The following is a 27,692-nucleotide window of genomic DNA, read 5'->3' as shown; positions in this document are numbered from 1 at the left end:
TAGGAGTCAGAAATGACACAGTGGCAGTGGGTTTGAGTTTAGGTTAGGTTTTCTATTCTAGTCACAGGCCTCAAACTCTTCACCACTACCCTTCGGTCTCCCCTCCCTGCCACTGTCCCACCCCCACTGGTTTCATTTAGTGCCTATGGTTTTAAATACCATCTATAGAGATAACTGTACAATTTCTTCACTCATTCCTTACTTTTATCCCCTGCTTTATATTCATATCTGTTACTGTGTACTTGAGCTTTTCATAGCAGCTGGTAGTAACACTGTGCTCTGGTGGAATTCCAGGCCTCAAGTCAAGGGAATTGTTGAATTGAGGACTAAGCCTGTGCATCCCTGAGTAGGCAGTATGCCCTGAACTAAAACAAGGGGTCCCTGGATGATGAAATTTCACCTCACATACTTTGGGCATGATGGCAGGAGGAATCAGTCCTTGGAAAATGACAAAATGCTGGGAAAGGCAGAAGGCTGTGATGAGACTCTAAGGGTTAATAACCTAAAAAATAGGAAGAGGAGGAGAAACTTGTAAAGAATAATAAAAGCAAATAGGAGGATAGGAGCATATGTGGAAGCCGTGGAAAGATTTGAGAACAGCATTTAATAATGGCAGTTGTCACTCAAATTTGGTAGGAGGAAGACTAAACTCTTAGCAACTAGAAGCCACTCAGTAGTAACCTGAGCAAGAATTATTTCATTAAAGAGCAGGCAAAATAGGAGATGTAGTAGTTTGAAGAGTAAGTGATGAAGAAATGACATTAAGATAGAATATGCCTTCCAAAAGGTGGGAAGGATAGAGGGAACTCAGGTCTGCATGCTTGGAGGAGAAAGGACTGTATTTGAGAATAGAGGTCTACAAGGGCCTAAGGTTCTTGATTAGAGAATTGAAGACTCTCGGGATGGAGAAAGATGATACCAAGCCATTATAGCCCTTGGATACAGATTGCCACAGAGGGCCAGGCTATGGCTGGAGATTGTCCATTTTTTTTTCTGGCAGTAATTGCATGGCTATGTCCCAGTAGTGCTCCTCCCTCCAGAATGCAGGAGATGGAGTGATATGTTATCAACTTGATCAAGGTTTTATACTGGCAGAATAATTGTGACAGAAAAATAAGAGGAAAGAATATTAGGAAGTAGGTAAGTTGAGTCAAAAATGAAGCAGGCAGGTAGGATTTGGAAAGAGAGATTGAGAACAATAAAAGTGTAAGAAAGTCTACAGAGGCCACAGAACTGAAGTAAGAAAATAGTAAGTGGCAGGTAAAGATGGTTTATTTAGAATTTCAGGATTTCTTAGAACTGTAGAATTTAGAATTTGGAGAGATGAAAGGTTCAGAGTAAGGCCACAGGATTACTGGATGATAGATACGGAGTATGGAGAACTAGGTTAAGGTTAGATCTTTACACAAGGAAGTACAGCCACTCCATACATCTTGAGATTCTCCTGCTTCAGGGAGGCTGGTGAAGATTGAAACTGGGGCCTCCAATAAGTGATGACGAGTTGTTTGGTAACCAGAACAGAGCAGTGAGAGAAAGATGATGTGAAGTTCAAAGGAGCACAAGGTATTGTGTGAGATGGGGCTAGGGATACACCGAAAGCAGAAATGAGGAGTTAGGAGAATGCCAGACTGAGTCTACTGGAGCTTTTCCCAATGCTGGCAGGGCCCAAGCTGTAACTGCTGAAATAGATGGCAAGTCTTGTTTACTGGAAGATAAGGAACTAAGGAAATTCATAGGTAAACAGTAAGTCATTCCAGAGGAAGACAGATGAAGAGGTGAAAAAGGATGCCACAATGTTAAATTAAGGGAACCTGAATGGGCTTTTAAAAAAATTCTACAAAATAATGTGAAATAAATTGAAACTGGGGAATAAATGCCCTTGTTCCTATGAAGAACTGTGTGTTTTTAAATTTAAAAAAAAAAAGGAAAATATATGATTTTGATTTCTGTGAGAAATGCAATTTAGTATTTGGAACTTCTGAATTTTAAAATTCTTTTAAAGAATGATGAAATAATATCTTTAAAATGTAAGTGCTAATATTTATGTGTGTGTTGTCTTCTATTTTGTTTTTCAAACAGGTTGTTAATCAAAAACCAACTTTATGGATCCAGGACAGGCTTGTCCCATGGCCTGCTCTGAGCAGTGTGTTGTTTAAGAGAAGATTTCCACTGGCAGACCATCTCTCTATTGCCTTACAGAGAAAGCAAAGAAGATGGATCAATTGAAGAACCATCTGACTCTGTGCTTTTTACCTTCTGTGCCCTTTTTAATCCTAGTATTCACTCTAGCAACTGCTAAGAATGTGACCAACAGCCCTTTAAATGACACTGAAATGGTCTTGGGATCTGTGCCCGTAATCCTTGCCACAACGGACCATATCATAGTCAAGGAAGGGAACAGTGCCTTGATTAATTGTAGCGTTTATGGCATCCCTGACCCACAGTTCAAGTGGTATAATTCCATTGGCAAGCTGCTGAGAGAAGAGGATGGCAAGGACAGAGGAATAGGTAAGATTTAAAGTTTTGCCAAATGACATCATATATTCAGTATGGACTGTGAAGCCAGCTCCTTTAACGCAGCACCGTTAATGTGAGGGGTTCTTATGCATGTCCGTTTTAAAGATCTCTTTTTCAAACTGGTTTCCTAAGGCAAAAAAAAAAAAAAAACAACACCCTGTTTTTCCTTAAGGACCCAAGACAGTTATTAATATAACTAATTTTTTTCCCTCCCATTTCTTGGGCTTAGAAAGATCAGACATTAAATTCTTTTAAAAGGTCTCTTGGAATTTTATAATGCGCATTTGAAACAGTATAGGGACACATGTAAAATGAATTTCCATTAAGTATATTTCCCAGTTATAAAGGAGTTTTGTCTTACTTAATGGAAATGGCTTGAATAAACAGTATAGCAGTTGTATCAGTTTAATACTACTTCAATTCCTTGTCTGTGGATTTAAATGCCATGCTTCTTTAAAGAAGCCTCTGTGAAACTTCTCAGCCACTAACACTAGCTCAAGGTGGTTCTGTCCTGGAGTCTTGAATGTTCCAGACATCTGTGGTGTAGAAGGGGGCAAGGATCCATGCCAGGAAGTAACGTGACAAAGAAGAAGGCTTGGTTTTTAATGGATGAGGTTCTGGTTTTAACCAGTCATGACCTGGCCAAAAAATATCAATCATCTTACCGGGCACCTAGCTTACTTCAGAAAAGAAACCAGCTGGAGAGAGGATTGGGTCGTTTCGAGTAAGTCTCCTGCCACTGAACACATTTCTTGTTTTAGATATGAGAAGTAATTGTCTGGAAACCCAAGTCTGGTCTGATTGCCTGAAGGAGTTAATGTATTTTCCTAAGCATTTAATGTGTGGTGAGTTAGAGAGTTAGAGTTGGGGGGTTTAAAAAGACCATGATTCTGAGGTAGCAGAATATTCATTTCTGCCACCCTTCCATTCATGTTGTTCTCCTCATTCCATGACCTTTCAGCCATGAATCGTCCCCAGAAGAGTTTCTGCTCTAAGAAGGCTTACATTTCCCTTCTCTTTTCCTCATTTTATCTTAATTGCTCTGAAAAGAAATAGAAGTTAATGCCTCCTCTCTCCTCAGGAGCTTAGTGAGTGGGGTTTTCTTGCAATTACACACTCAGGCACATAGCTGTGCTCCTTGTGGTTGACGCTGATAACACATCTTAAACTCCTTTAATTGTGTGCTATCACTTGCATGACTTGGCTGTCAAGTGTAAAGATGCTACTTCTTCCGTATAGTCAAAACACATATTATGCATTGTGTACAGATTAATGCCGTAGAGTGGAATTCTTTTCCCACCAAGTACAAATCCAGGAAGGTAGAATTTTTAGATTAGGAGACAAGGTAGTCCAAATTCCTCCTTTACTGAATTTTCCCAGGTTTCTGCTTGACTAGAATTTTTACAACAAAAGATCAACAAACAAAGAATAAAGTCACACCACTCCTAACCCACAATTGATTTCCATTTATACAGCTCTTACCTCCCCAGTGCCAAGTCAGGAAGTGACATCACACTTGTAAAGGGTGTTCAGTAACCATGACAACGCATATATACACTGAGGCCCCTGAGCTTCCCCAGGTCTTCCTGCAGGGCTTGACTGATGTCCGGGCAGCTGAAGTGAGGGCAACATGGACTCCAGGTCTGAATCTATTTTTACAAAGACCTTCAAGCCAAGGTTATCCCTGATATTATAAAAAACAGAGCTAGGACCCTGGGCCCTCAAGTCTTAGTAAGAAAATTAGAATAGCATGCTGGGGCCTGAATTTCTGAGTCACAGCATTTTGACTACTGTCCCAAATTAGTAATTTACTGCTTCAAAGAGATAATTGTACTGTCTTTTTTTTTCTTTTACATTTTATTGTAGTAAAAGTTTACAGAACAAATTTTTTTCCCACTCAACAATTTAGACACATTTTGGTTTGTGATATCAGTCGTAAGCCCCTCAGTGTAACAGCATTCTTTCCACTCCTGGCCTGGATTCTCCATATCAATTGGCCATCTTTTCTTTTCCTTCCTACCTTTGGCTCTTTTGCTCTTATACAGACTTATATGGTCACTTATTCTGTCTGAGGAGTATGTTCCTCGTGATGTTATTATTCACTTCCTAGGCCTGTCTCTGTTTGAACAGTCATCTCTGCTAATAGGTGCAGTTCCAAGCTTGTAAACGTGATCTTTAATTTAAGGTTCTGTCACTGTGTATAGACCAGAAAGTTTGGGGGGTTTTGTTTGTTAGGTTGTGTTCTTTTTTTCAGACTTGTAATTTTGTCCTGTATTTTCTCACACTCCTTCCAGGACCTTCTTTTATAATCCTGACCAGGGCAGTCAGTAGTAGTAACTGGACACCATCCCATTCCTCTGGTCTCAGGCTTACAGAGGCTGTGGTTCATGTAGTCCATCAGTTCCTAAGACTAATTGGTTACTGAGTGTTTGCTTTTGTTCATTCTCAATTGTTTTGGATGGGAAGAGTCAACAGTTGTATCTTAAGTCGCTGCTCACAACTTTTTAAGATCCTAATAGCTACTCATCAGAGTAGAATTTAGAACATTGTCATTATAGACTGTAATGCCAATTGACCTACGTGTCCTTGAAACTCTGTCCTAAGATGTCTTAAGCCCTCAAGCCTAGTGTTTTGTTATGGCCAAGAAATTTACATAACTTTGCCCTACATATGCCATCTGCTGTATACCTGGATACATTTCCAACACATACAGATATATATCTGTATGTCCTCTGCCAAGGATGTGTTCATGAATGTATTCCCATAATCCATCCTGAACCTTTTCTGCTTATGTAAGTATTTATGTATCCACTCATAAATTAATATATGCTATATTGGCTCCACAATCAACACTTTTGCTACCAGCAGCCAGGAAATTAAAAGATGGATTGTATTGAGAAAGTCTGCTGTCAAGGACCTCTTCAGAATAACGAAGAGCAACAGTGTCAGCCTGGAGACCAAGGTGTGCTTGATCCAAGCCATAGTCTTACATTTGAAAGTTTGACATGACTAGTGATGACAGAAGAATTGATATCTTTGAGCTGTGGTGCTGGAAAAAAGTGTTGAATATACCATGGACTGCTAAGAGAACAAACAAGTTTGTCCTGGAGAGAGTGAAGTCAGGCTGCTCCTTGGAGGTAAAGATTCTGAGTCTTCATCTGACCTACTTTGGAAATGTTGCAAGGAGGGACCAGTCCTTGAAGAGGGACATCATGCTTAGGAGGGTGGCAGAACAGTGCAAGAGAGGAAGACCCTTAATAAAAGATGGATTGATTCAGTGACTATAGACAATAGGTTGGTACAGGATAGAGTGGGGTTTAGGGCTGTTGTGCATAGAGTCTCTATGAGTCGCAGGCAACTCGGTGGCACATAACAACAACATTCCTATCACCAAAACATTCGGTATATGATGGTACTTACTGACTTTATTACTCTCGCCAGCTTCTCAGTGTCGTCTTTTCCTTTGATCGTTTTGTGCTGTGCCTCCCACTTTCTGTGTATTACCTTTCCCCTCCCCAAGTTAGTACATCTACTATCTGGTTGGTGATTTTCCCTTGCTCCCACTAAAGGGGATTTCTTCCTGTGCACTTTTTTTAAAAATACATTTTATAGTAATAATCATCTTATACAATACTTGTCCTTTTGTGACTAACTTATTTCACTCAGATAATACCTTCCATATTCACCCATGTTGTGAGGTATTTTGCAAATCCAATGTTATTCTTTAACATGGTGTAATCTTCTGCTGTGTGTATGCATCTTAGTTTGTTTATACATTCATCTGTTAATGAGCACTTGGGTTGTTTCCATTGTTTTGCTTTTGTCAATAATACTGTGATGAATATGGATGTGCATATATCTATTTGGCTCTTTTTTTCACTACAGTATACACCTAATAAGGGGATTGCTGGATCTTATAGCTTTATTTCTAACACCATACCACTTTCTTTAATAGTTGTACCTTTTTAAAATCTTGCCAGAAGCATTCCAATCTCCCTACTGCCATGCCATCATGTGCTGTTTTCTGTTCTTTTGATCTAGACTATTATTACATAAATCCTATGATATCTTATTGTTATTTTGATCATTTCTCTTTGTGAATTGAAGATGACCATGGCAGTAGGTAATGGTTAACAATCAAAAGCATCTCTTCACAGATTTGTTAGCCACCTGAATATTCTTTAGAAGTGATGTCTTTTGCCCATTTTTAGATTGGATTGTTTGTCTTTCTGTTGCTATAATGTTGCATTTTCTATACAATTTACAGTTTAGTCCCTTGTCAGATAAAAATGTGGTTATGACATATCTGTCTGTGTTGTTGTTAGATCCTATTAACATGACGACAATTCATAGTAACTCTGTGAACAACAGATCTGAACTTTAACCTTCATCAACTTCACACTCTCTTATAAGCTTGAGTTCATTGTTACAGTCATTGTGTCAGTCCATCTTGTTAAAGGGCTTCCTCTGTTTCTCTGACCCTATACCTTTCCCAGCATATGGTCTCTTCCGCAGGGTTTGTCACTTCCTGAAAATGTACCCACTGTATGTGAGATGAAGTTTTATTATCATTGCCTCTAAGGTGCACCCTGATTGTACTTCTTCCAAGAATGACTTGTTTGTTCTTTTGGTAGTTCAGTCTCCAACACCATAATTCAAAGGCACTGATTCTTGTTCTGTCAACCTCATTCACTGCCCAACCTTAAGATGTATAGGAAGTAATTGAAAGACCATGATTTGGATTGAGTACACCTTAATCTTTAAACTGACATCCTTACTCTTGAGCAGTTTAGAGACGTCCTTTACAGATTTTCCCAGTGCAGCATATCTTTTGATTTCCTGATTGTTGTTACCCCAAGTATTTATTGTTAAATCCTTTGACAACTTCAGTCTTTTCTGCAACTATCATGATGTTGTCTGTAGGTCCAGTGGTGAAGATTTTTGTTTTTTTGATGTTGAGATGTAATCCATATCAAAGACTACAGCATTCAATATGGATTACATATCAATCCTTCTATAGGTTTGTTTAGGTTTTGGGGTGAGAGGTTTATTTTGGCTTTTTTTTTTGTTTACTTTTCTGGGGAGATATTTTGATGTGTATATGTTTTAAGTTTTAGGACATCCCATTCATCTAATTTATCTTCTATTTGTGACTTTTCAGTTATGTTTGATATAATATTAATGCCATAAATCAGGCCGTAAATTTGCCCGCATTTTCAATTTGATGGTCTTTCCAAGACTCATCTCACTGCTGTTAAGTTGGATTGGACCCATAGTGAGCAACCCTCTATTTGGTATCTAAAGCTGTAAATTATTTTACATTTAAGTATTGTACTTTCTTAGTTAAAAAGGGTATTGTAACCATAGACTCAATCTTGGCAAGTACCATTCTGGACCTTGCCCTCTTCATCTGTATATCAATAGTTAAGTAATATGGTAGTCAATCAAAAACTTTTGGCACAGAGAACTGTCCCTTAGAGCTTAGCACTACATTTATAGCCAGCAGCTGGCTGATGAATCAGTTAGATATTTAAAATCTCAGAAGAAAGATGTACTTTATATTTTAAAAATGATTCATGATACTAGTACTTGATGTTCCATCTCAACATAATAGTAGTAATTTCAGAAGATAATTAGCATAGAATATTGTACAAAGCATTGTAGCTAATACCCAAGCAAGACGGGAAAAATAGCAAAAATGGTGATCTTATTCCCACAATGGCCTTTTGGAGAGCCCAGAGTCTATTCTATTTCATTTCTAATAGGAAACTACTCAGAGTATAACAGTGGACATAAATTTCAGTTTTCTGAAATATAGGCTAGAAGTTTTAATTAAACATAGGGAAGGAAAAGAAAATCTCTTATAAAAGGCACTGGGACTACTTTTAAGAGTAAACAACAGTAATAAAATTTTTAGTAAAAACCACTGCCATTTCTTAAGCCCTGGTAGTACCAACTTATATTTCTAGTCCTTATTGTAAAAATACTGGTTAAAAAAAAACCCCAAGCCAAACCTAAAGTTGCTGGTTTGATTCTGACAGGGTGACCCATCTTAGGATTTCCCAGGCTATCAGTCTTTAGAGAAGAGCTTCCTCATCTTTCTCTTGTGAAGAGACTGATGAACTCAGCACCCTATACCACTAGCGTTATTATTCATTTTCATGTCTACAGAAGAAGGCCAGTGAGTTGAGCTGATAATACACAACCGGAGGGTGGTCAAGTTGGTATTAGGTCCCTGAGTATACAAATGGTTAAGTACTTGAGTAGCTGAGTTGGAGATTTGAAATGACCCTGGGGCAATGACTCTGAGGCAATTCAAAAGACAGATGCTTCCAACAGATCTCAGCCATAAAAAGCCTACTGACCAGTTCTACTCTGTCATCATGAGTTGGGATTGACTCAGCTGCAACTAAGTACAACGTGCCTGACCTAGCATCTGCTTATCCTTCAGGTTTTGCCATAACCTCGCCTTCCTGGGAGAAGCCTGGGTGACCGCATCCGCTCTTGATAGGATGGTTAACTACAGTGCCTGCTCACACTGAGCATTTAGCACAAAATTGAATACTTGTGTAGTCACAGATTGTTTAATGCCTGCCTTCTTTAATACCTGTGTAATCACAGAGTGTATAATGCCTGCACTAGACTTTAAGGACAGAGAGAATGTTTTTCATATTCGCTGCCATTTCTCCAGTGCTAGAACAGTATGACATAGACAGTGTGTCTGTCTGTTTTTCTCTTGATGCCAGTAAGTTGTAACTGAGTCACCATAGCTGACCCTCAGTTGGGTTTTCCGAGGCTGTAAATAGCACAGGAGGAGACTGCCCATCTTTCTGCTGAGGAGCTGCTGGTAGAGTTGAATCAGACGGGTTCCGCCTTTGGGTTACTAGTGCACCTCCCTATGGATTAGGCCACCAGAGTTCCCTAGTAGGTGCTCATTAAATGTTTCTTGATTATGTTAGCCCAGATATTTTCCTATCTATCCATTTCTTTGTAACTGCTTGAGATAGGTCATAAGGAGATTGTTGGTGGATACAAAGACCAATAGGAAGAATCTCTGCTTAAAATCCAGTAGCAAAGGAAACAATTTATAACAATAAGCAGGTAAATAATGTTGAGGAACATCTAATCTAGACTAGGAGGATGGGGGGGGAATTGCTAAATGGAACAGCTCTGTAACCATCAACAGCAAAGTTAAGGTTTGGATTTGGGCGGGGGGTGGAAGAGAGACGGAGGGAGTGAGGGAAGGCTGGAGGGGTGTGGGTGTGTTTATGTATGTGTATGTATATATGTTACCAGCCATATATATCCAAAAATGTTCTCTGTGTGTGTGTGTGTGTGTGTGTGTGTGTGTGTACACGTTGCCAGTCACATACACCCCAAAACACTCTTAGAGTCATTTGAGTTGCTCTGAGCTCATACTACTTTCCTTGGTTTTGTGATTAGCTTGGAAAGGAAGAAGTTCATTTCTTGTTTAGGCTGAAAAAGTGAGATAGCTATTTTCATGCCAGCCCTGCTGGTCCTAGAAAGAATGGGGCTACTTCCTGTCATTGGCAGAAGTGGCAGCTGCTGGTTTGCTTTGCTCTCTTGCTTGTCTCTTCAATTCCACAGGCCCAAGAAAGGCTAATGTGCCCGCTGTTCTAGAGGAAGACTTTGTCCCTTCCCCCAGTAGTTCATCAAAGGCCATATTTGAAATATCCCCCAAGTGTCTCACAGAGAGAACCCAAGAATCCAGACAACATCACAGACCACATATGGCTATAAAATTTCTTTTTTTTGGTTTTTTCTTTTGTTAGAGGTGAGTAGAAGTGTATATAGTTGCTAAAAAGTATTCTGTATTATGAGACAGTCTTAATTATTCCAGTTGCTAATTTCCCAGCATGTGTTTTTTAATGGCTTCTTAAGCAGAAGTGGCATCCACTTCCTAAACAACATGCCTCTGGAAACTCTATGAACTTTGAGAAATGACAATAATTATAGAAAGGCTTCAGGCCTTTTGTTCATAGGGTTGCTATGAGTCATGCTTGACTCAAAGGCAATCAACAACAACATTCTGACTTCAAATCATTTGAATGCACATTAGTGCATTTCAAATATGCATTTGAATGCACATTTATCAGATGGCAAGTAAACATTTTAAGAAAGTCCTTTGTTATGGGCTCCTGGAAACACTTCTGGCTAACTGAAGTTTAATCTTGGCATTTTTATAAGTTAGGTTTTGAATTGTTAGGTGGATTCTAGTTTTCCATGCTTCTGTCACCAGAGATAGACTGAGTGAATGACAAATAATTCAGATTGTCATACAGCTGCTACTGTAGTTTGTTGCTCTCAGTTTTTTACTTAGTTTGCAATGGTTTGTAAGTAATATAAATTTACTGAATCCTTTGACTAAACTGTATAATGCCCTTTGTTTAGTCTGTCAGGGACAACCACAAGGGTGACAGCCAACTTCTAAAACTGTAATGTATCATCTCCATGCCTAATAGGTCATACATAAGGAGTTCAATTTGCACAGCATTAAATGTGGCTAATTCTTTACTGCTAAGATCAGTGTATTAACCTATAAAAGCATTATAAATAAAGCTTTTAGTGCTTTAAATATTTGAGATTAAAAACAAGCTCATAAAAAAATTAAATACAGTTTATGTCATTTTAAATATATTATCAGAATTGCTAAGGAATCTCACTCTAGTCTTTGAAGAAAGCACCTTAACTTTTATGAGCCATGGTTTTCTCGCCTATAAATTGGGGATTATCCTTTTTTAATATCAGATGGGTTGTGAGTGGTAGATAAAATATTATATATGAAGTACTTAGCATAGAATTGGGGCTGGCAGTGAATAAAGATGACAGAATGGATGCCTTTGAGTTGTAAGGTGTTGGGGAAGAGTACTGAATATCCCATGGACTGATAAAAAAAAAAAACAAACAGATAAGTCTTAGAGAAGAATCAGCATGCTTTTTAGAGGCCAAGGTGATAAAGCTTTATATCTCCCATTATTTGGGCACGTTGCTAGGAGAGGCGCTTTCTTGGAGAAGGCCGTCCTGCTTGAAAATGTGGAAGGAAGGATAAAGAGAATAAGACCCTCAGCCAGATGAATTAACAACACAGTCACTATTGCCCTGGTCTCAAGTATGTTAGAGATTGTGAACATGGCACAGTATCAGAAAGGGTCACCTTGAGTCATACCCAACAATAACATTACAACATAATTGTACTTGGGACATAACCAACATCTAAGGGGGGCCGCTATTACTGTTGTTAAAGTTAGTATTGTGCTATATATAGCCTAACAATCATAGATTTGAAGAATTAAACCCTTGTAAAACAAAATGTGTTTTGTACAAGAAACAGAAATTTCTTACCCTTTATCTCAATTTCTCAACTTTTAAATTATTCAGTATGTATTCACACAACTTCTCTGAGTGAGAAAGATTGATGGCCTCTTCCCATAAAGCTTTATATCCCTGGAAACCCAATGGAAAGTTACTATGAGTTGGACTTCACTAAATGGCAGCGTGTATATATAAACAGTGGGTAGTCATCCATTGTTCACACATTAAAGCTTTATTGTTCAAAATATCTTTCCTAGTCATTGATTAATTGTTTATTTTGTGCTACTTTTTGTATTAAAGAGATAAGATCAGGGTGGAATACAGGCCCCACCTTGCTAGAGGCTTATATAAGCTCATGGAAGCTCAGGGCTAGCTCTCTCACTGGGGTACCCTCTATCCTGGGACACTGGAACACAGCATCACCACTCACTAGGCACTGAAATAGTAGCCTGCATATCTGTAGTCACGTGAGTCATTCCCCTGACAGGTCTGAGTCTCTGTGAGACCTTCCAGTGAACCACAGAACCCAAGGGACATAGGAGTGAAGAAACTGAATGAAGGAGGCTCTGTCAATGTCTGAAATCATGCAGTTATATAGCATATCAAACATTTGAGACACTGTTGACTTAGCCAAACTGCCACTAATCGTAGGACATCAAATTATAAATACATGCAGGGTCACTATGACTCAGAGTCTACTCAGTAGCACCTAAAAACAATATATATATAAAGCCAAAACCAAACTCATTGCATTTATTATATGCTATTTAAAGATCTATATCTAGAAATATATGTATATATATATTTACATTACATTATATATGATTTATTAGGGTGTTGGAAAGAATACAGAACATACAATGGTCTGCCAAAAGAATGAACAAATAAGTCTTGGAGAAAGTGCAGCCAGAGTTGCCTTTGAAGGCAAAGATGTTAAAACTTCATGTCCCATCTTTCAGGCATGTTGTAGCTGTTCCTTAGATAGGGACATGATGCTCAGAAACTCAAGAATCCACAAAGGAGAGGAAGACTATTAACCAGGTGGATTGACACAGTGGCTGGAGCAGTGGGCTGTAGTGTGTCAGAAAGTGTGAGGATGGCACAGGATAGGGCAGGGTTCTGATCTGCTGTTTATACAGTCGTTATGGGTTGTACTCAACTTGAGGGTGCCTAACAACAAATATATATATATTTATATTACATTATATATTATCTGTTAGAGAATAATCAACATTTATTATATAATATATAAATGAGATATATAGAGAGAGATAGAACACATCCCTGGCTGTTCTAGTAGTTTTTGGACAATTTTCAGCCGAATCTTGCTTGCATGCGATATTAATGATACTGTTCAATAATTTCTGCACTCTGCTGGGTCACCTTTCTTTGGAATGGAAACAGATATAAATCTCTTCCAGTCAGTTGGCCAGGTGGTTGTCCTCCAGATTTCTTGGCACAACTTGGTGAGCAGATCCAAGACAGCGTCTGTTATTTGAAATATGTCAATTGGTAAGCCATCAATTCCTGGGGCCTTGTTTTTTGCCGATTCTTTCAGAACAGCTTGAACTTCTTCCTTCACCACCACAGGCTCTTATTCATATGTTGTTTCATGAAATTCTTCTGTGTCCACCAATTCCTTTTGGTACAATGACTCTATATAATCTTTCCATCTTATTTTAATGCTTCCTGGATCATTTCATATTCTTCTCAAAGCATCATTAAGTATTGCAACTTGAGTTTTGAATTTGTTTTTTCAGTTCCTTAAGTTTAAGAAATGCTGAGTGAGTTTGGTCCCTTTGATTTTCTGACTCCAGCTCTTTGCACATTTCATTATTATACTTTACTTTGTCTTCCAATGCTGCCCTTTGAAATTTTCTGTTTAGTTCCTGAATTTCTTGATTTCTTCCCTCTGCTTTGTCTTCTCAGCACTCTAGTGCAATATTCAGTCTCTCTGACATCCATCTTGGTTTTTTCTTTCTCTTGTCTTTTTAATGACCCCTCTGTATTCTTCCTAGATGAAACTCTTTATATTTTCCCACAGCTCATCTTGTCTTCACTTATTAGTGTTCAAGGCCTCAAACCTATCCCTGTGATGGTTTTGAAATTCAGGTGGGATAGACTCAAGGTCAAGTTTTGGTTCTCATAGATTTGATTTAATTTCCCTCAGCTTCAGTTTGAACTTGTATATGAACAGTTGGTGGTCTTTTCTACAGTCAGCACCTGGCCTAGTTTTCACAGCTAATATTCAGCTTCTTCTGCAATTCTTTCCACAGAATTAATCAGTCTGATTCTTGTGCATATCATCAGGTGAAATCAATGTGTATATCCTGCATTTATGTTTCTTATAAAATTATTTATAATGAATAAATCATTGATTGTGCAAAATTCTATTATTGTATCTCCAGCTTCCTTTCTGTCACCAAGTCCATGGTTTCCAACTACTGATCCTTCTTCTCTGTTCCCAACTTTTGCTTTCTAGTCACCCATTATCTGCATCTTGATTACATGGTCAGTCTTGGGCTGCAAAAGTTGGTATAAATTCTATTTTCTCCTCTTTGGCTCTAGTTGTTGGTACATATATTTGAATGATAATGCTATTCACTGGACTCCCTTGTATGTATACGGATATTATCCTGTCACTCACAATATTGTATTTCAATACAGATCTAGAAATTACTCTTTTAACTATGAAAGCAACCCCATTTTTTTTCAATTTTTTATCTCCAGCATAGTAGATCATATCATCATCTGCTTCCTATGCCAGTCCATCTCATTTCACCAATACCTAGTATGTCAATATTTATGGGTCCCATTTCTTTCTTAACAATATCCAATTTTTCTACATCTTGGTTCTCACATTCCATGTTTCAATCACTAGTGTCTGCTTATACCTGTTCCTCCTCCTTTGAGTTTCCCTACTTGAGGGTTCAGCCTCAGTTGCCATATCTGCTAGTCTAAGTGTGCTCTGTTGTATGTCGGGAGGCTGTGCTCTATGAGGAGAAATGTAGCATCAGTATTGGAGGAAGACTCTGTGTTGTGCCGATGACACAACCCTGCTTGTTGAAAGTGAGGAGGACCTGAAGTGCTTGCTGCAGAAGGTCAAGGACTACAGCCTTTAATATAGATTGAAGCTCAACATCAAGCAAAGATTCTCACCACTGGGCTGATTGGCAGCATCATGATAGATGGTGAAGAGATTGAGATTGCTAACAGCTTTAGTTTGCTCAGCTCCATAGCAACACTCTTGATACCAGCAGCCAGGAAATTAAAAGACAAGTTGTATTGAGAAAGTCTGCTATCAGACACATCTCCAAAATACTGATGAGCAGCAATATCAGTTTGGAGACTAAGGTGCACCTGATACAGGCCATAGTCTTTGCAGTTAATTACTATGCATCAGAAAGCTGGGCAATGACTAGGGATGATAGAAGGTGAATTGATGCCTTTGAGCTGTGGTGCTGGAGAAGAGTATTGAATATACCATGGATGGCTAGGAGAAAAATGAGGTTTACCCTGGAGATCAATCTCTAGAGAGGATGAGACCAGACTGCTCCTTGGAGGCAAGGATTCTGAAGCTTCATCTGACATATTTTGGACATGTTACAAGGAGAGAACAGTACTTGGAGAGGGACGTCATTCTTGGGAAGGTGGTGGGGTCGCACAAGAGAGGAAGACCCTCAATGAGATAGATTGATTCATTGACTGGGGTAATGAGAGTAGGCGTGTCAGAGACAAGATTGGCAAGGGATAGAGCAGGGATTAGGGCTGTTGTACATAGGGTCGCTAAGGGTCACAGGCAACTTAACGATACATACCAATATAAGTGATGTAATTTCTATTAAATTATGATAGTTCATAGTCCATTAAATTATGATAGTTCATAGTCCATAAGGAGTTGCACTGCTAACTCAGAGGTGGCACCACAACTCTGATGGTTTGAATCTGCAAGTAGCTCTTCAGGAAAAAAGATGGACATTGTCCTTCTGTGCAGTTTACAGCCTCAGAAATCTCGCTGTAGGGTCAGCTATAAATCTGTTCTGACTTGACAATAATGAAAAAAAATTACATATATACTTAAAAGAGGGAGATATATATCTATATATCTATATATATAGTTTTAAATCATCTGTACAGTCAGCAGCATCCACTTTCTCAGCTTATTACTTTTGTTTGCAAAGTTCCATTGATGTCTAGTAAACTTTTACTTCTGAGAAAAGGAGTGTATGTAGAATTTACAAAATCTCTATGCACAGTCCGTATGCTGAGTGAAAAGCTGGCTCTATGAAGAAGAACATGGCATTAAAAATGGAGGAAGTTTCATTAGCAACTTGGGTTATGCAGATGACACAACTCTGTTTGTTAAAAGTGAAGAAGTCTTGTAACTCTTTCTCCAAAGATCAAAGACTACAGCCTTCACTGCAAATTACATCTGAACATCAAAAACAAAAATCCTCACTGCTGGACCAATAGACAATAATGTGATAGAAGAAATATTGAAGTTGTAAAGGATTTTCTTTTACATGGATCCACATGAACACTCAAGGTAACAACTATCAAGAAATCAAAAGTTGTTGTATGGGAAAAATCAGCCAAGGACCTCTCCAAAGTGCTAGAGAGTGTGGATGTCAATTTAAAGACAAAGGTAGGTGCACAGGATCCAAGACATAAGCTTTTCATTGACTCCCTGTGCATCTGAAAATTGGACAGTGAAGAAAGATGAGAATAGAGGAGAGAAACAAGCTTGTCTTGGATGACTTGAAACCAGAGTGTCTTTAGAGGCAGTTGTGGTGAAACTTTGTCTTGGGCTTGTTCTCAGGAGGGGCTAGTTCTTGGAAGAAGACGTCATGCTTACATAGGTGGACAGTCAGATAAAAGGAGGAAGACTTTCAGTCTGATGGATTGACACAGTGACTGTAACAATGGGTTCCAGTTTATCAGAGATGATAAAGATGGCACAGGATAGAACAGGGTCCAGATCTATTTTTCATAGGGTCACAATGAGTCACAATGACTTGATGTCGCCTAAGAACAACAACATACACAACCAAATAGCCTTTACTTCCTAACTCAGTAGTTTTCAGCCAGAACCAAGAAACATCTAGCAAAGCCCAAATGTCTTTTGGGTGGTTTCAAGGAAAGGAGTTGAAGGAGTTGTGCTGCCAACCCAAAGGTAGGCTGTTCGCATCCACCAGTGGTTTCTTCAGCCCAAAGATGGGCTGTCTCTTCCCATGTGACTTACAGCCTCAAAAAACCCTTGGATGATCAACTGAAAATTGGTTCTGACTCAATAGCTCATAACAACAACAACTACCTGTGGGGAGATGGTGTCTGTTACTGGTGTCTAGTGCATAGAAGCTGGTGATGCTTCTAAACATCTTGCAGTGCACAGGACAGCCTCCTACAACAATGGATTATGCAGGCCATAACTGTAGTAGAGCCACAGCCAAGATATATTGTTCTAACCCAAAGGAGCAGGCCTCAGCTAACTGGATAATTATTCCTGAGTACATTGTTAGTCTATTGTTAAACCTATATATTTTTTTTCCTCTGAAAGTGGTTTAATGTATCCTATGCAGATTTAAGCCATAGTATTGTGCACCTATCTGCTTCTTTAATATGCTACACTCCACATATGGAGTGTGAAGTCAGACAGCATCAATCCTAACAATGGAGAGACTCTTTCCAGGTCCATCTCAGCAGAGAAAGAGAGCTAAGAATTCTTAAGTGGAATTTATTTCTGTGTATTGAGTGTAGAATGTTCCTGGTTTTGTAAAACATCTCTAGCAATATGCAGAAAAGACTGTTGCTAGACCGTTGAAATTAATAGGCAGCATAGGATTAGATGCTTGGTAATTTTTTTTAAAGTGGTTCATTCCTGCTTATTACTCATTGTTGTCAAGTCATAGATGACCCTCTATTGGATTTCTGAAGCTATAAATAGCTTGAAGGAGATACCGCCCTCGGAACCACTGGTGGATTCGAACCACCGTGAAGCACAGCTAATAAAAAGTTAGCAGCATAAAGGGTCAAATGTTTCTTTTTTTGCTAGGAAACCAACTGTATATTCTCCTCAGTTACTATTTATACCTTCAAGCAGAGCACAACTGCAGAATCTGAACAGCAAAGTCCTCCCGCCTCTCTTCCTGATCTGAAAGCTGAACTAAACCTGTATAATCCCAGGCCAGCTTTGCTGCGCATGATGTAGGAAATAGCTTATGCGCATGATGTAGGAAATAGCTTAGAGCAGCCCCAGTACTCAGGGAAGGTATGTCCTGGGAGGATGGGAATGAGCGGAGCAGGGAGGGGGCGGAATGTGGCACCAGAGCTCTTGCCCTTACAGCCTGTGGTGTTTATAACCTGGCTTCTTGAGTGGCTTCAAAGAGCTGTCATCTGGTACAGAAACCCTGTAACAGGTGCAGCTGTGCAATGCTAGATTTGTTTTTTAATTATGGTTTGTGAAAAGGCATGGATCCTTTCAGTTGCCTATATTTCACATATTAAAAATTATGCATCACATTTATAGAGAAAAACATGCACATTTTGTTCTTCTTAAAGAGTGCCTGCTCAGTGTTAAGCTCCTTCAAGCGAATGTTGTATTTCATTTACATTTGCATGAGCATTTACTAAAATTCTTAACCACCAGAAAAATTTTTCTTAATTTGTAGTGTGAACTCTCAATGGAAAGCATGGTGGGTAGGATTAAGAGCCCAAAGATAATAAGGCCAGAGTTGTGAATGGTGTTTCATTTTTTCTTATGCTCTTTGGGGTTAAAGATAAACTCTCACTTTATTTACAAACATACATTCACAGAAAGATATTTCTAAGGGGAAAAATCTATTATAATTGAGAGAAATTATAATAGTTTACTAATTGAGTATAATGTTAATCCTTAAATGCTCTGCAATACTCAGGAAAATATCTAGATTTCAGTAGACAGACTGTTTAGAGACAAAATGTAATTCCTGTATCTTTGTAGGTTTTGCTCACATTTTCCTGTAGTTATTCAGTTCCAGAATGTATTGATGTTATTCATTTCTGCATAGCAATAATTTTTTCAGATGCTACTTGTGTGAGTAGTAGAGTAGATATGATCTATATTTGAGTCTCAAAAGACCATAGCATTTCTTATTGTTTACAGATTTACTTATAACATTATGATATTGTTGATCCACCTCTCCAACTGCTAACCGGTTTGCCTGGCACGGCTCTCCTGAAATGACCATTAGAAAGTTACACATCTTAAGCAATTTGGCTTCCATATACCCTGCCAACACAGTGAGCACATTGATTCCAGGTCACCACCTTTCTTGTGTGGCACTGAGGTTATGGCTTATTCCACAGATGGCTGGAAGGGGTGAAAACTCTAGAAATAAGTCACTGGGGAGAAAATTGTTCTGAAAACCTTGTGTCCTTCTTTTTAAAATTTTCATGTTTACCTGCGTCTCCTTCTGGACTTTGTTGTTCTCCACTGACCTAGTTTCGGGTCAGAGAAGAATTTCTCAAGGAGTGAAGTAAAATAAATGAGTGCTGTGTTTATTAAGCTAAGAATGTGTTGAATGGGGACTTGGGATGTGCAGAGGGTAGAACTTCTTGTGGGCAGGCAGAGAGGAGATGTGTGGGAAAGTCTTGAGGCAAGAGAGAGCCTGGCACCTCTGAAATGAAATGAAACGTGGTTAAGTCTGTCAAAACAAAAGTCGTATATGAGGTTCTAAAGCAGCAGAGGTTTCCATTCACCCACATGAACAATGTGAAGCTCTTGAATATTTGGGGCCTTCTTGCTACCCGACCCTAAATTCCTCTCAAGCTCTGATTCCATCTGAGGCCTTCTTGACTCTACATAGGGTGTAGACTTAAGCTCATATGTGCCCTTCCTTCCTTCCTTCTCTTTCTGACCTTAAAAATGCCTTTCTCTTTACTCTTATTCTTTATCTACTGCCAAAGCTAAAGCTACCCTAGCTTTTACAGCCTTCATCTCTAAGCAATCCTCTTCACTCGCCCCTCCAGACCCCACTGTTGTATCCTGTCTGATCACATCCAACCCCATGTTACCATCATCCTCTGTTGGAATCACTTTTTCTCTTTAGAACTTTTTCTGCCGTCAGAGATCATGTCTCACTCATCTTTGTATTCTTGTAGTCTAGTATGAGGTCTGGAACAAAGCCAATTTGTTCAGTAGGCTTTGTTGACTGAATGAACAAGATAAAAAAAGATCACTGCCCTTCTAAAAATGCCAGCTTTGTTGTACAGTATATAGCACATAGACTGCGGTAGAGCTAAGAAATTACATCTGTTAGCGTTTTTCCTGGCAGAGGAGAGATTGTCACCACAGTGTTCCAGATCCCATGTGGGGGCTTGTGTGTGTGTGTGATCATTGTGTCTGGGGTTTCTTGGGGAAGCTTCTGGCTGATTTTTAGGCCATTGCGAGTCTCCAGTTGAAATTACAGCCCATCTCAGATTGCACATGTCAGTGTTGTAGCCTAAAGCCTTCAATTGTGCCCCAACTTACCAGACAGGTGGAGGTAGAAGAGGGGAGCAGGAGGAGGGGTTTGGGGCTGGGGCCTGTAGTCTGAACAAGGCCCAAGAAGTGAGGACTAGTTTGAGGAGTACTAGGGGAATATTTGATACATGATCTCTTGCGTTATATTGGGGGAAAAGTGGTTAAATCAACACGTTCCCCTCTTTTTATTTCCTCACAAGCCATTGCCATCAGCTGCTGACATTTTGGGTTTTTATTTGTGCTGAAGTGATGCAGCCCAAAGAAAATCTAGTTCGTAACTGTAATATTCTCAGTCACTTGCAAAACAGAGAGGCAGAAAGCCTGCATACTTATAGTGTACCTACTGTGTTGGTGTTCCCATAAAGCTTGCCTCTGACATCACCATGGGTGTTTTTTCCTGATGGTTATATTCAGGGCCTTTCCCGAACTAGGTGTGGAATGAGGTGTTTATAGATGGAGGTGAGCAGCTCACACAGAGTGCTCTGCAGCTGCCGCTGCTGCCTGGGGCACAGGGGGCTTCCTCTGGGCCCTAGACGAAAGCTAGTATAGGAGGACCCCAAGCTGACTCATGTGCCATCTTCACAGTTCCCAGGGCTGCACACAAGAGTAGAACACTCAGATTTTTGTTTTGATGTTTTGTGGCCATGTTGAAGCTGAACAAAAAAATATTTGGAGTTGTGATTTCTAGAAAGGATTGAATATTTTTTTTTTAATTTCGGTTGTTTATTTTTCATTTCAATGAACATCTACAGAGATTTTGGGATTCCATTCATTCATTGTTGCACCCTTCTCCCCGCACAAACCCCTCCCCCCCCCCCCACATTTGCTCCTCTCCTTGAAAAGCAAAAGAAAAACTCACTCATTGGTACACAATCTCCCCCCCCCCCGCACCTCCCCAAACCCCACCCCCTACCCCCAAATATAATCCACTCTGCAGGGATTGAATATTTTTACTAAAGAAGAGATACAGACAAACAACCTCTGAAGGCAAAATCTCAGCTTCTCCAGCTTTATAGAGTTTGATTGTGTCTATTTGTCTCCACAGACTTGCTTTGTTGTTTGATAGTAGAATGCTAAATCCAGTTTACATCTCAAACCTTAAGAAGAGGCCTACATGATACATGGCATTCATTTTACCTTCAAATTTAAACTGCCATGAAATGAAATTAAATTAAAAAAAACCCTACCATTAAGTCAGTTCCAATTCATTGCCACCTTCAATTATGTTTTCCAAGGCTCTAACTGCAATGGGAGAAAAACACCCATTTTCTTTCATGGTTTTAAAGTGTCAGAGATGCACAGTGTTTGAGTTAACATAGCAACTTGCTATGGACTATACCCCAAGAGTTCCCTCATATTGCCTTAACCTATAGAGTAATTATAATGTTTGTTTCTAGTAAGGGACTAAAGAATAAAAAGGTGTCTCATTGTCCTTGTCCTGAATTAGCACAAAGGATATTGCTGGCAGAGAGGGATATGGTCTTAGTCATCTAACTGGGGCATTGCACGCCCTAAGTAATTATTTGCCTTAGGATCAGAAAATCATGGCATATATTCATATTTGTTGCATGTTATAGTAATGGAGTCTCTGATTAGCACAGTTGATTTAGTGCTGAAGTGCTGACTGAAAGACTGGCAGTTCAAACCCACCCAGAAACCACTTGAAAGAAAGCTCTGGATAACTACTTCCAAAAGGTTACAGCTTTGAAACCCTACAGGACAATTCTGCTCTGCACGTGTGGGGTTGCTGTGAGTTGGGATTGACTCAACAGCAATTAGCAAGAACTACCGTAGTTAAAAGTAATCGTTTCATAGGCTGGGCTTTGAACTCTAAGAATAAATAAAATTAACTTTTGGATAATGTATGTAGAGGGAATTAATCTAAAGAGACACTGTCCAGAGTTAAGGAAATAGGCTTCTAAATAAGAATTAATTTGTCAAACATCTCCCAGTTTTCCTTACATGAGTCACAAGTGTCACCTTAATCAGATGAGCCTCTTCCAAAGTGTACCCTTTTTGACAGTGTGACAGGAAACTTCTGAAGTGGCTACATTTTTAGCTCAATTGACCTGCTTGATTCCAGAACAGATAAACATACGGGGTTGTGCTGCCAATCCAGAGGCACACAGTTTAATTCCACCAGCTGCTCTGCAGAATAAAATGGGAAATCTCCTCCCGTGCAATTTACTGCCTCTGAAAACCCACTGGAGGGTCATCTATGGGGTGGTTCTCACTTGATAATTCTCACCAACCACCACCATAGACAATTTTAAAGGATACCTGAAAAAAACTATGAAGTTCTAGCTTAGATATATCTTTAAACATTCGGTAAAGCATCAGGATATTACAATTATTGTAATTGCATTTTCTTTTTCTATTCCAATTAGAATAAAATTATTACTAAAATTATTATATAAGCATAGGGTATAAGGATACCCTTTGTTTAGCTTTTGTTTCTACTTGTCTTCTAAAACCAAGCCCTTGCATAATATATATTTTTTCCACAAAAGGCACTGGTGAGGGGTGAATAAATTGAGCCTATCTATCTTCCACCCTTACCCATCTCTAACCGTATTTCTTAACTATATTTTCCAACAAGAGATACAAGAAAAATATGAGAAACTACAAGTATAGTCTAATTCCCTGAAGTCCAATACTGTTCATATATAAAAAACTGTGGTTTCCATTTATGAAACATATAAATTATAAGAAAATATACTGACAAAGTAATTTCCCTGGCTCAGGTCATTGTGTATTCAGATAAATCTGCAGCTGAAGTAACACAATTTCATATTCAGGGAATTAGAGGAATGGGGGGTTAGCCCATGCCCTGTCTAAGCAAGAGAAAATTTCACAGCCTCTTGCCAGGTTTGTCAGTATATACACATTCACAGAAGGTTGAACATTTACTCAATTTTTGGAACCAGTGTTTTTTACTCTTAGGGGAAACACACTGGCTAACTTGTTAGAAAGGGTTTCTTAGGGACACCTGGAACTACTCCTCACACATGTTCTTTCAGAAGCAAAGGAAGGTGGCCGTGTTAATGGAGAGAAATCCCACCAGACTTAACCACAGATGGAAGGGAGCCTAGTTCCCCAGAAGGTACCACCTCACTGGAGGTGAAGGAGGCCCCAACAGAGACCTGGTCACTAGAGTGTGTTCGTGAGACCTCAAAACAAAACAAACCTAAAGAGTAGGATACTTTCAGGAAATATTGGACTAAAAACTACTGTCAGAATGAGTAAAAACACAATTCAGTATTAAATGTTTACAAGGTGTTGGTGGTCGTGTACCATCAAGTTGCTCCCCCTCCAGCGGGTTTTCAGATGCAGTGTGAATCACAAGGGAGAGATTGTCCATTTCACTCCTGCAGAGGAGCTGGTCGACTTGAAGAACCTGCCTCTGGGATTGCAGTGCAGCTTCTTACCTGTAGGCCACCAGTGCTCCCATGGCTACAAAGGATCTCCATGCTAAATTGCCCTGTCAAGAGAAATTTCTCCAGTTGAGTTGAAGAACTGGGGGCCTTTTGTGAAGAATTATCTGCCTTCACTGTAGAAACCCCAGGAGGCCTGACCCGAGTTTTCCTTCTCCAGAGGACAAACTTGGGTGGTAATAGGATTTTAGAAAGGCTTGAGTCCAAGACCCAAAGCTAAACCTAGTATCTCATTTCATAAAGATCCTCCGATCTGTGGGCAGACTAAAAATTCATCCAAAATGAACACCTTGCCCACATTCAGATCCTCTTTCCCAAGGTCCAATCTGGACCCAAGCTTGCTTGATCCAAGCTGGCCATCCAGGGAGAGGAAAAGAGACAAATGGCATTTTTTCAGAGTGCATTCTCTTTTAGGTCTGGCTTATTTTCAACTTGATTGGTCTGCAGGCTTTTCACAAAGTTAAAATAAGTTGATGATCATTTATACCCGTTCTCCAAACATTGTTCACTTATGTAATCACTCATTGATAAGGAGTCAGAACTGAACCATAGCCAACCTCCCATTGGATTCCCAAGGCTGTAAATCACACTGGAGGAGAGTGGCCATTTTCCTGCTGTAGAGCTCCTGGTGGATTTGAACTGCCAAAGAGGTATGGCCTTTGGATTACCAGCTCAACTCACTACAAACTACCACCAGAGCCCTCTTTGTTAAACTACAGCTTTAAGGAATACAGATAATTCATCCTAGATTCTCAACATTAATGATGGTAAGTTATGTTTTCATTAACTGAGGTCATTCAAGGATAACTTCTCTCTCAAATATGAGGAAGCCAGATAAACAACTAGAGTTTAATGATGGACTTCAGATTTTAAGTTAATTCTGAAATAATTTCTATTTGGAAAGGCTTTAAACTTTTTTCGCCTTGGTGAACATATATTCACAGTGGAGTCCTCCTCATGAGTAGAGTATCAGGTGCTGCAGTTAAGGTTGACTTCAGAAGCACAATCCCTCATTGCTGTAGATTCAGAGCCAACTCATAACTAACCCTGCATTGGCTTTCCAGGGCTATAAATCACACTGGAGGAGATTGTCCATCTTCTTCCAGAGGAGCCCCTGGTGAATTTGAACCACCACGGAGGCATGGCCTTTGGTTTACCAGCTCAAACCCCTACAGAATACACTCCCAAAGCTTCCTCCAACATGCACAGTGTTTAAAAAAAACCCCAAAAACCCAGGGGACTAGGATGTGGGCAGTGTCTGAGCGGTATAAGTGATTAAACATTTGAACCCAACCAAAGGCAAAGTATATGTAATAGTTTAAGAATACAGACTGTCGACAACATCCACTTTGCCAGAGTTAAAAGCAGCCATGGTGACCAGGCACCCAATGTGGCCAAATCCGTTTGCTCAGACCTTCACCATCATGTCTCAGGGATATGGCTGAGGCTGCACAAGAAGAGAGGGCAATCTGGATCGACGAGGAGCAGAGAGCCGACTCAACACTTCTTTTAACTTGTCTGCTACTAATCTTCACAGAACAAATTTAGAATACATATTATATAGAATTAAAAAAAAAAAAAGAATACAGATTGTCAAGCTTGAGTTTGCCTACTATTTCCACACTGGTGACATTGGGGAAGTTGTCTAACCTATTGTGCCTCAGTTTCTCCCTTATGTGCAGTGGAGCTGGTATTCATACGTACACACAGAATTGTCATGATGATGTAATGAGTCCATATGCGTAAAGCTCTTAGAGATGGTCTGGCTCACGTTAAGTGAACTGTGCATTGTTATTCACAGTGGTGTGGCAGTCGTAGACGGTGTTGGGACTAAACAGTAAATTGCACTAACTTGGTGACGTTGGTTTAATTCTCTGCTCTCCCTTTAACAGGAAAATGGCAGATGGATGACAGTGGGTTACTGAACATCACCAAGGTGTCTTTTTCAGACCGAGGTAAATACACGTGCGTCGCTTCTAACATCTATGGCACTGTGAACAACACAGTGACCCTGAGAGTCATCTTCACCTCGGGAGACATGGGTGTCTACTACATGGTCGTCTGCCTTGTGGCCTTTACCATCGTCATGGTCCTCAACATTACCCGCCTGTGCATGATGAGCAGCCACCTAAAAAAGACCGAGAAAGCCATCAACGAGTTCTTTAGGACAGAAGGTGCAGAGAAGCTGCAAAAGGCGTTCGAGATCGCCAAGAGGATCCCCATCATCACCTCAGCCAAAACATTAGAACTTGCCAAAGTCACTCAGTTCAAAACCATGGAATTCGCCCGCTATATTGAAGAGCTGGCCAGGAGTGTGCCTCTGCCTCCTCTCATTATGAACTGCAGGACGATTATGGAGGAAATCATGGAAGTGGTTGGGCTGGAGGAACAGGGACAGAACTTTGTGAGGCATACCCCGGAAGGCCAGGAGGCCCCAGACAGGCATGAGGTTTATACAATCCCCAACTCTCTGAAGCAAAGCGACTCGCCCACCACCGACTCGCCCACCACCGACTCGGATGCCTCATCCCTGCACGAACAACCTCAGCAGATTGCCATCAAGGTGTCTGTCCACCCCCAGTCCAAAAAAGATCACATGGAAGACCAAGAGGGTGGGCAGATTGAAGTCAAAGATGAAGAGGAGACTGAACCGTCAGCCGAACATTCCCCAGAAACTGCAGAACCTTCCACAGACATCACCTCCACGGAGCTAACTTCTGAAGAACCGACACCTGTGGAGGCGTCAGATAAAGCGCTGCCCCTGGCTCACCCAGAAGCTGCAGAGCCACCGGTGGCGCAAGACAAAAACATCTGCGTTATTTATGAAAGCCATGTCTAATCTCAACTCTGAAAAGCTATGCATATCAAGAAAATCAGGGGCTGCTCCTTGTAATAACAGATGTAGTTCGCACTTGCCGCTAAGCCTTACCAGGAGACGCTCATCCCGTAGATAGGAGTGATGCTGTGTGAAAAGGGAGAACACCTGTGTGCCGTTTATATGACTGGAATTTCCCCAGTTAGTGAAGGAGATGAGAAACACCAGGGTACACGATCGGTCATGCCGACAGAAGGTGTGTGTTCATGCAACGATCTTAGAGGCTAGTTTCTGCCAGATTCCTTAATTGGCAATGCCCTTTTTTTTGGCAAAGAGTACACTGCTGTAAGATGTTCTGAGTCCAAGAGTTCTGTCCAGTGCACACTACATTGCTTTTCCTTTTAAAAGCATTAAGTCTCCTGCGTTAGCAAATGCACGTTCATGGGTTTGTTGCACTTTCTTCTCAATTTTAATTACTTTCAAGGTCCTTTCATACTGGAGTAGTTGTTATTATATTAATATTAATTGCTCTTTCTTGCTTAGTCAATTTTGTCCTTATTTTGCCCTAAAACATTTACCTCATAGACTTTGCTTTCAGTCACCCAGTGCCAGGGCTGAAAGCAACAAGTTATTTGTAATGATCCAACATAGTCACTCACTAGACTTTATTATTTTTTTTTCTTATTTTGTTTCCCAGGCCTATTTTCATACATTGCTTTTTGTGTTTATGTTTCCAATGAAGCTGCTATTTTGAAACTGAGAAAAAAAAAATCCCCTCCCCCTAGGAAATAGCACTTTAAATAGCCAAATAAAAACGTGTTTACTTGTCCAGTTCTGGGAGCCTTTTGGTGAGCTAAGCCAAGGTGTAGAAGTGAATTGTGAAAGAGGTTGTATACCTATATAAACCATGAGGACTGCTGTTTACATTTAAGGAACATCATCCTCTAAACAAAGATGATTGATTCTTTATTTACCTGGAAAATTTGCTTCCAAAGCCAGAGGAGTTTGAGTTCCTGTAAGCTGTAGCATATTGGCTTCCCAGAAGGGCTTGTTGGGACCATGTGCCGTTGAGGGACTCATACGTTGATTTGAA

At 39.9% G+C, this 27,692-nt stretch overlaps 1 protein-coding gene across 1 annotated transcript; it reads left to right on the top strand.

Moving 5' to 3' along the window:
• The first annotated feature begins 2,101 nt into the window (after positions 1-2,101).
• On the top strand, positions 2,102-26,624 carry MFAP3L (microfibrillar-associated protein 3-like). The gene is made up of 2 exons (XM_006902133.1): positions 2,102-2,508; positions 25,677-26,624. Exons 1-2 carry the CDS (start codon positions 2,214-2,216, stop codon positions 26,621-26,623), a joined length of 1,242 nt encoding a protein of 413 aa, XP_006902195.1. The 5' UTR covers positions 2,102-2,213; the 3' UTR covers position 26,624.
• Positions 26,625-27,692: the final 1,068 nt, after the last annotated feature.

This window comes from Elephantulus edwardii, unplaced genomic scaffold, assembly GCF_000299155.1.
Source record: "Elephantulus edwardii isolate Elephantulus edwardi_28Jun2011 unplaced genomic scaffold, EleEdw1.0 scaffold00371, whole genome shotgun sequence".
Classification (NCBI taxonomy): domain Eukaryota; kingdom Metazoa; phylum Chordata; class Mammalia; order Macroscelidea; family Macroscelididae; genus Elephantulus; species Elephantulus edwardii.
The sequence above is the reverse complement of the archived record's forward strand: the minus strand, read 5'-3'. Positions and strand labels throughout refer to the sequence as shown.

What these genes read in the sequence shown, in the direction of transcription:
- MFAP3L (XM_006902133.1), top strand. Translation starts at nt 2,214, where the DNA reads ATGGATCAATTGAAGAACCATCTGACTCTGTGCTTTTTACCTTCTGTG. An exon ending in TGGCAAGGACAGAGGAATAG is followed by an intron (nt 2,509 to 25,676) that starts GTAAGATTTAAA and finishes TCCCTTTAACAG; the next exon opens with GAAAATGGCAGATGGATGAC.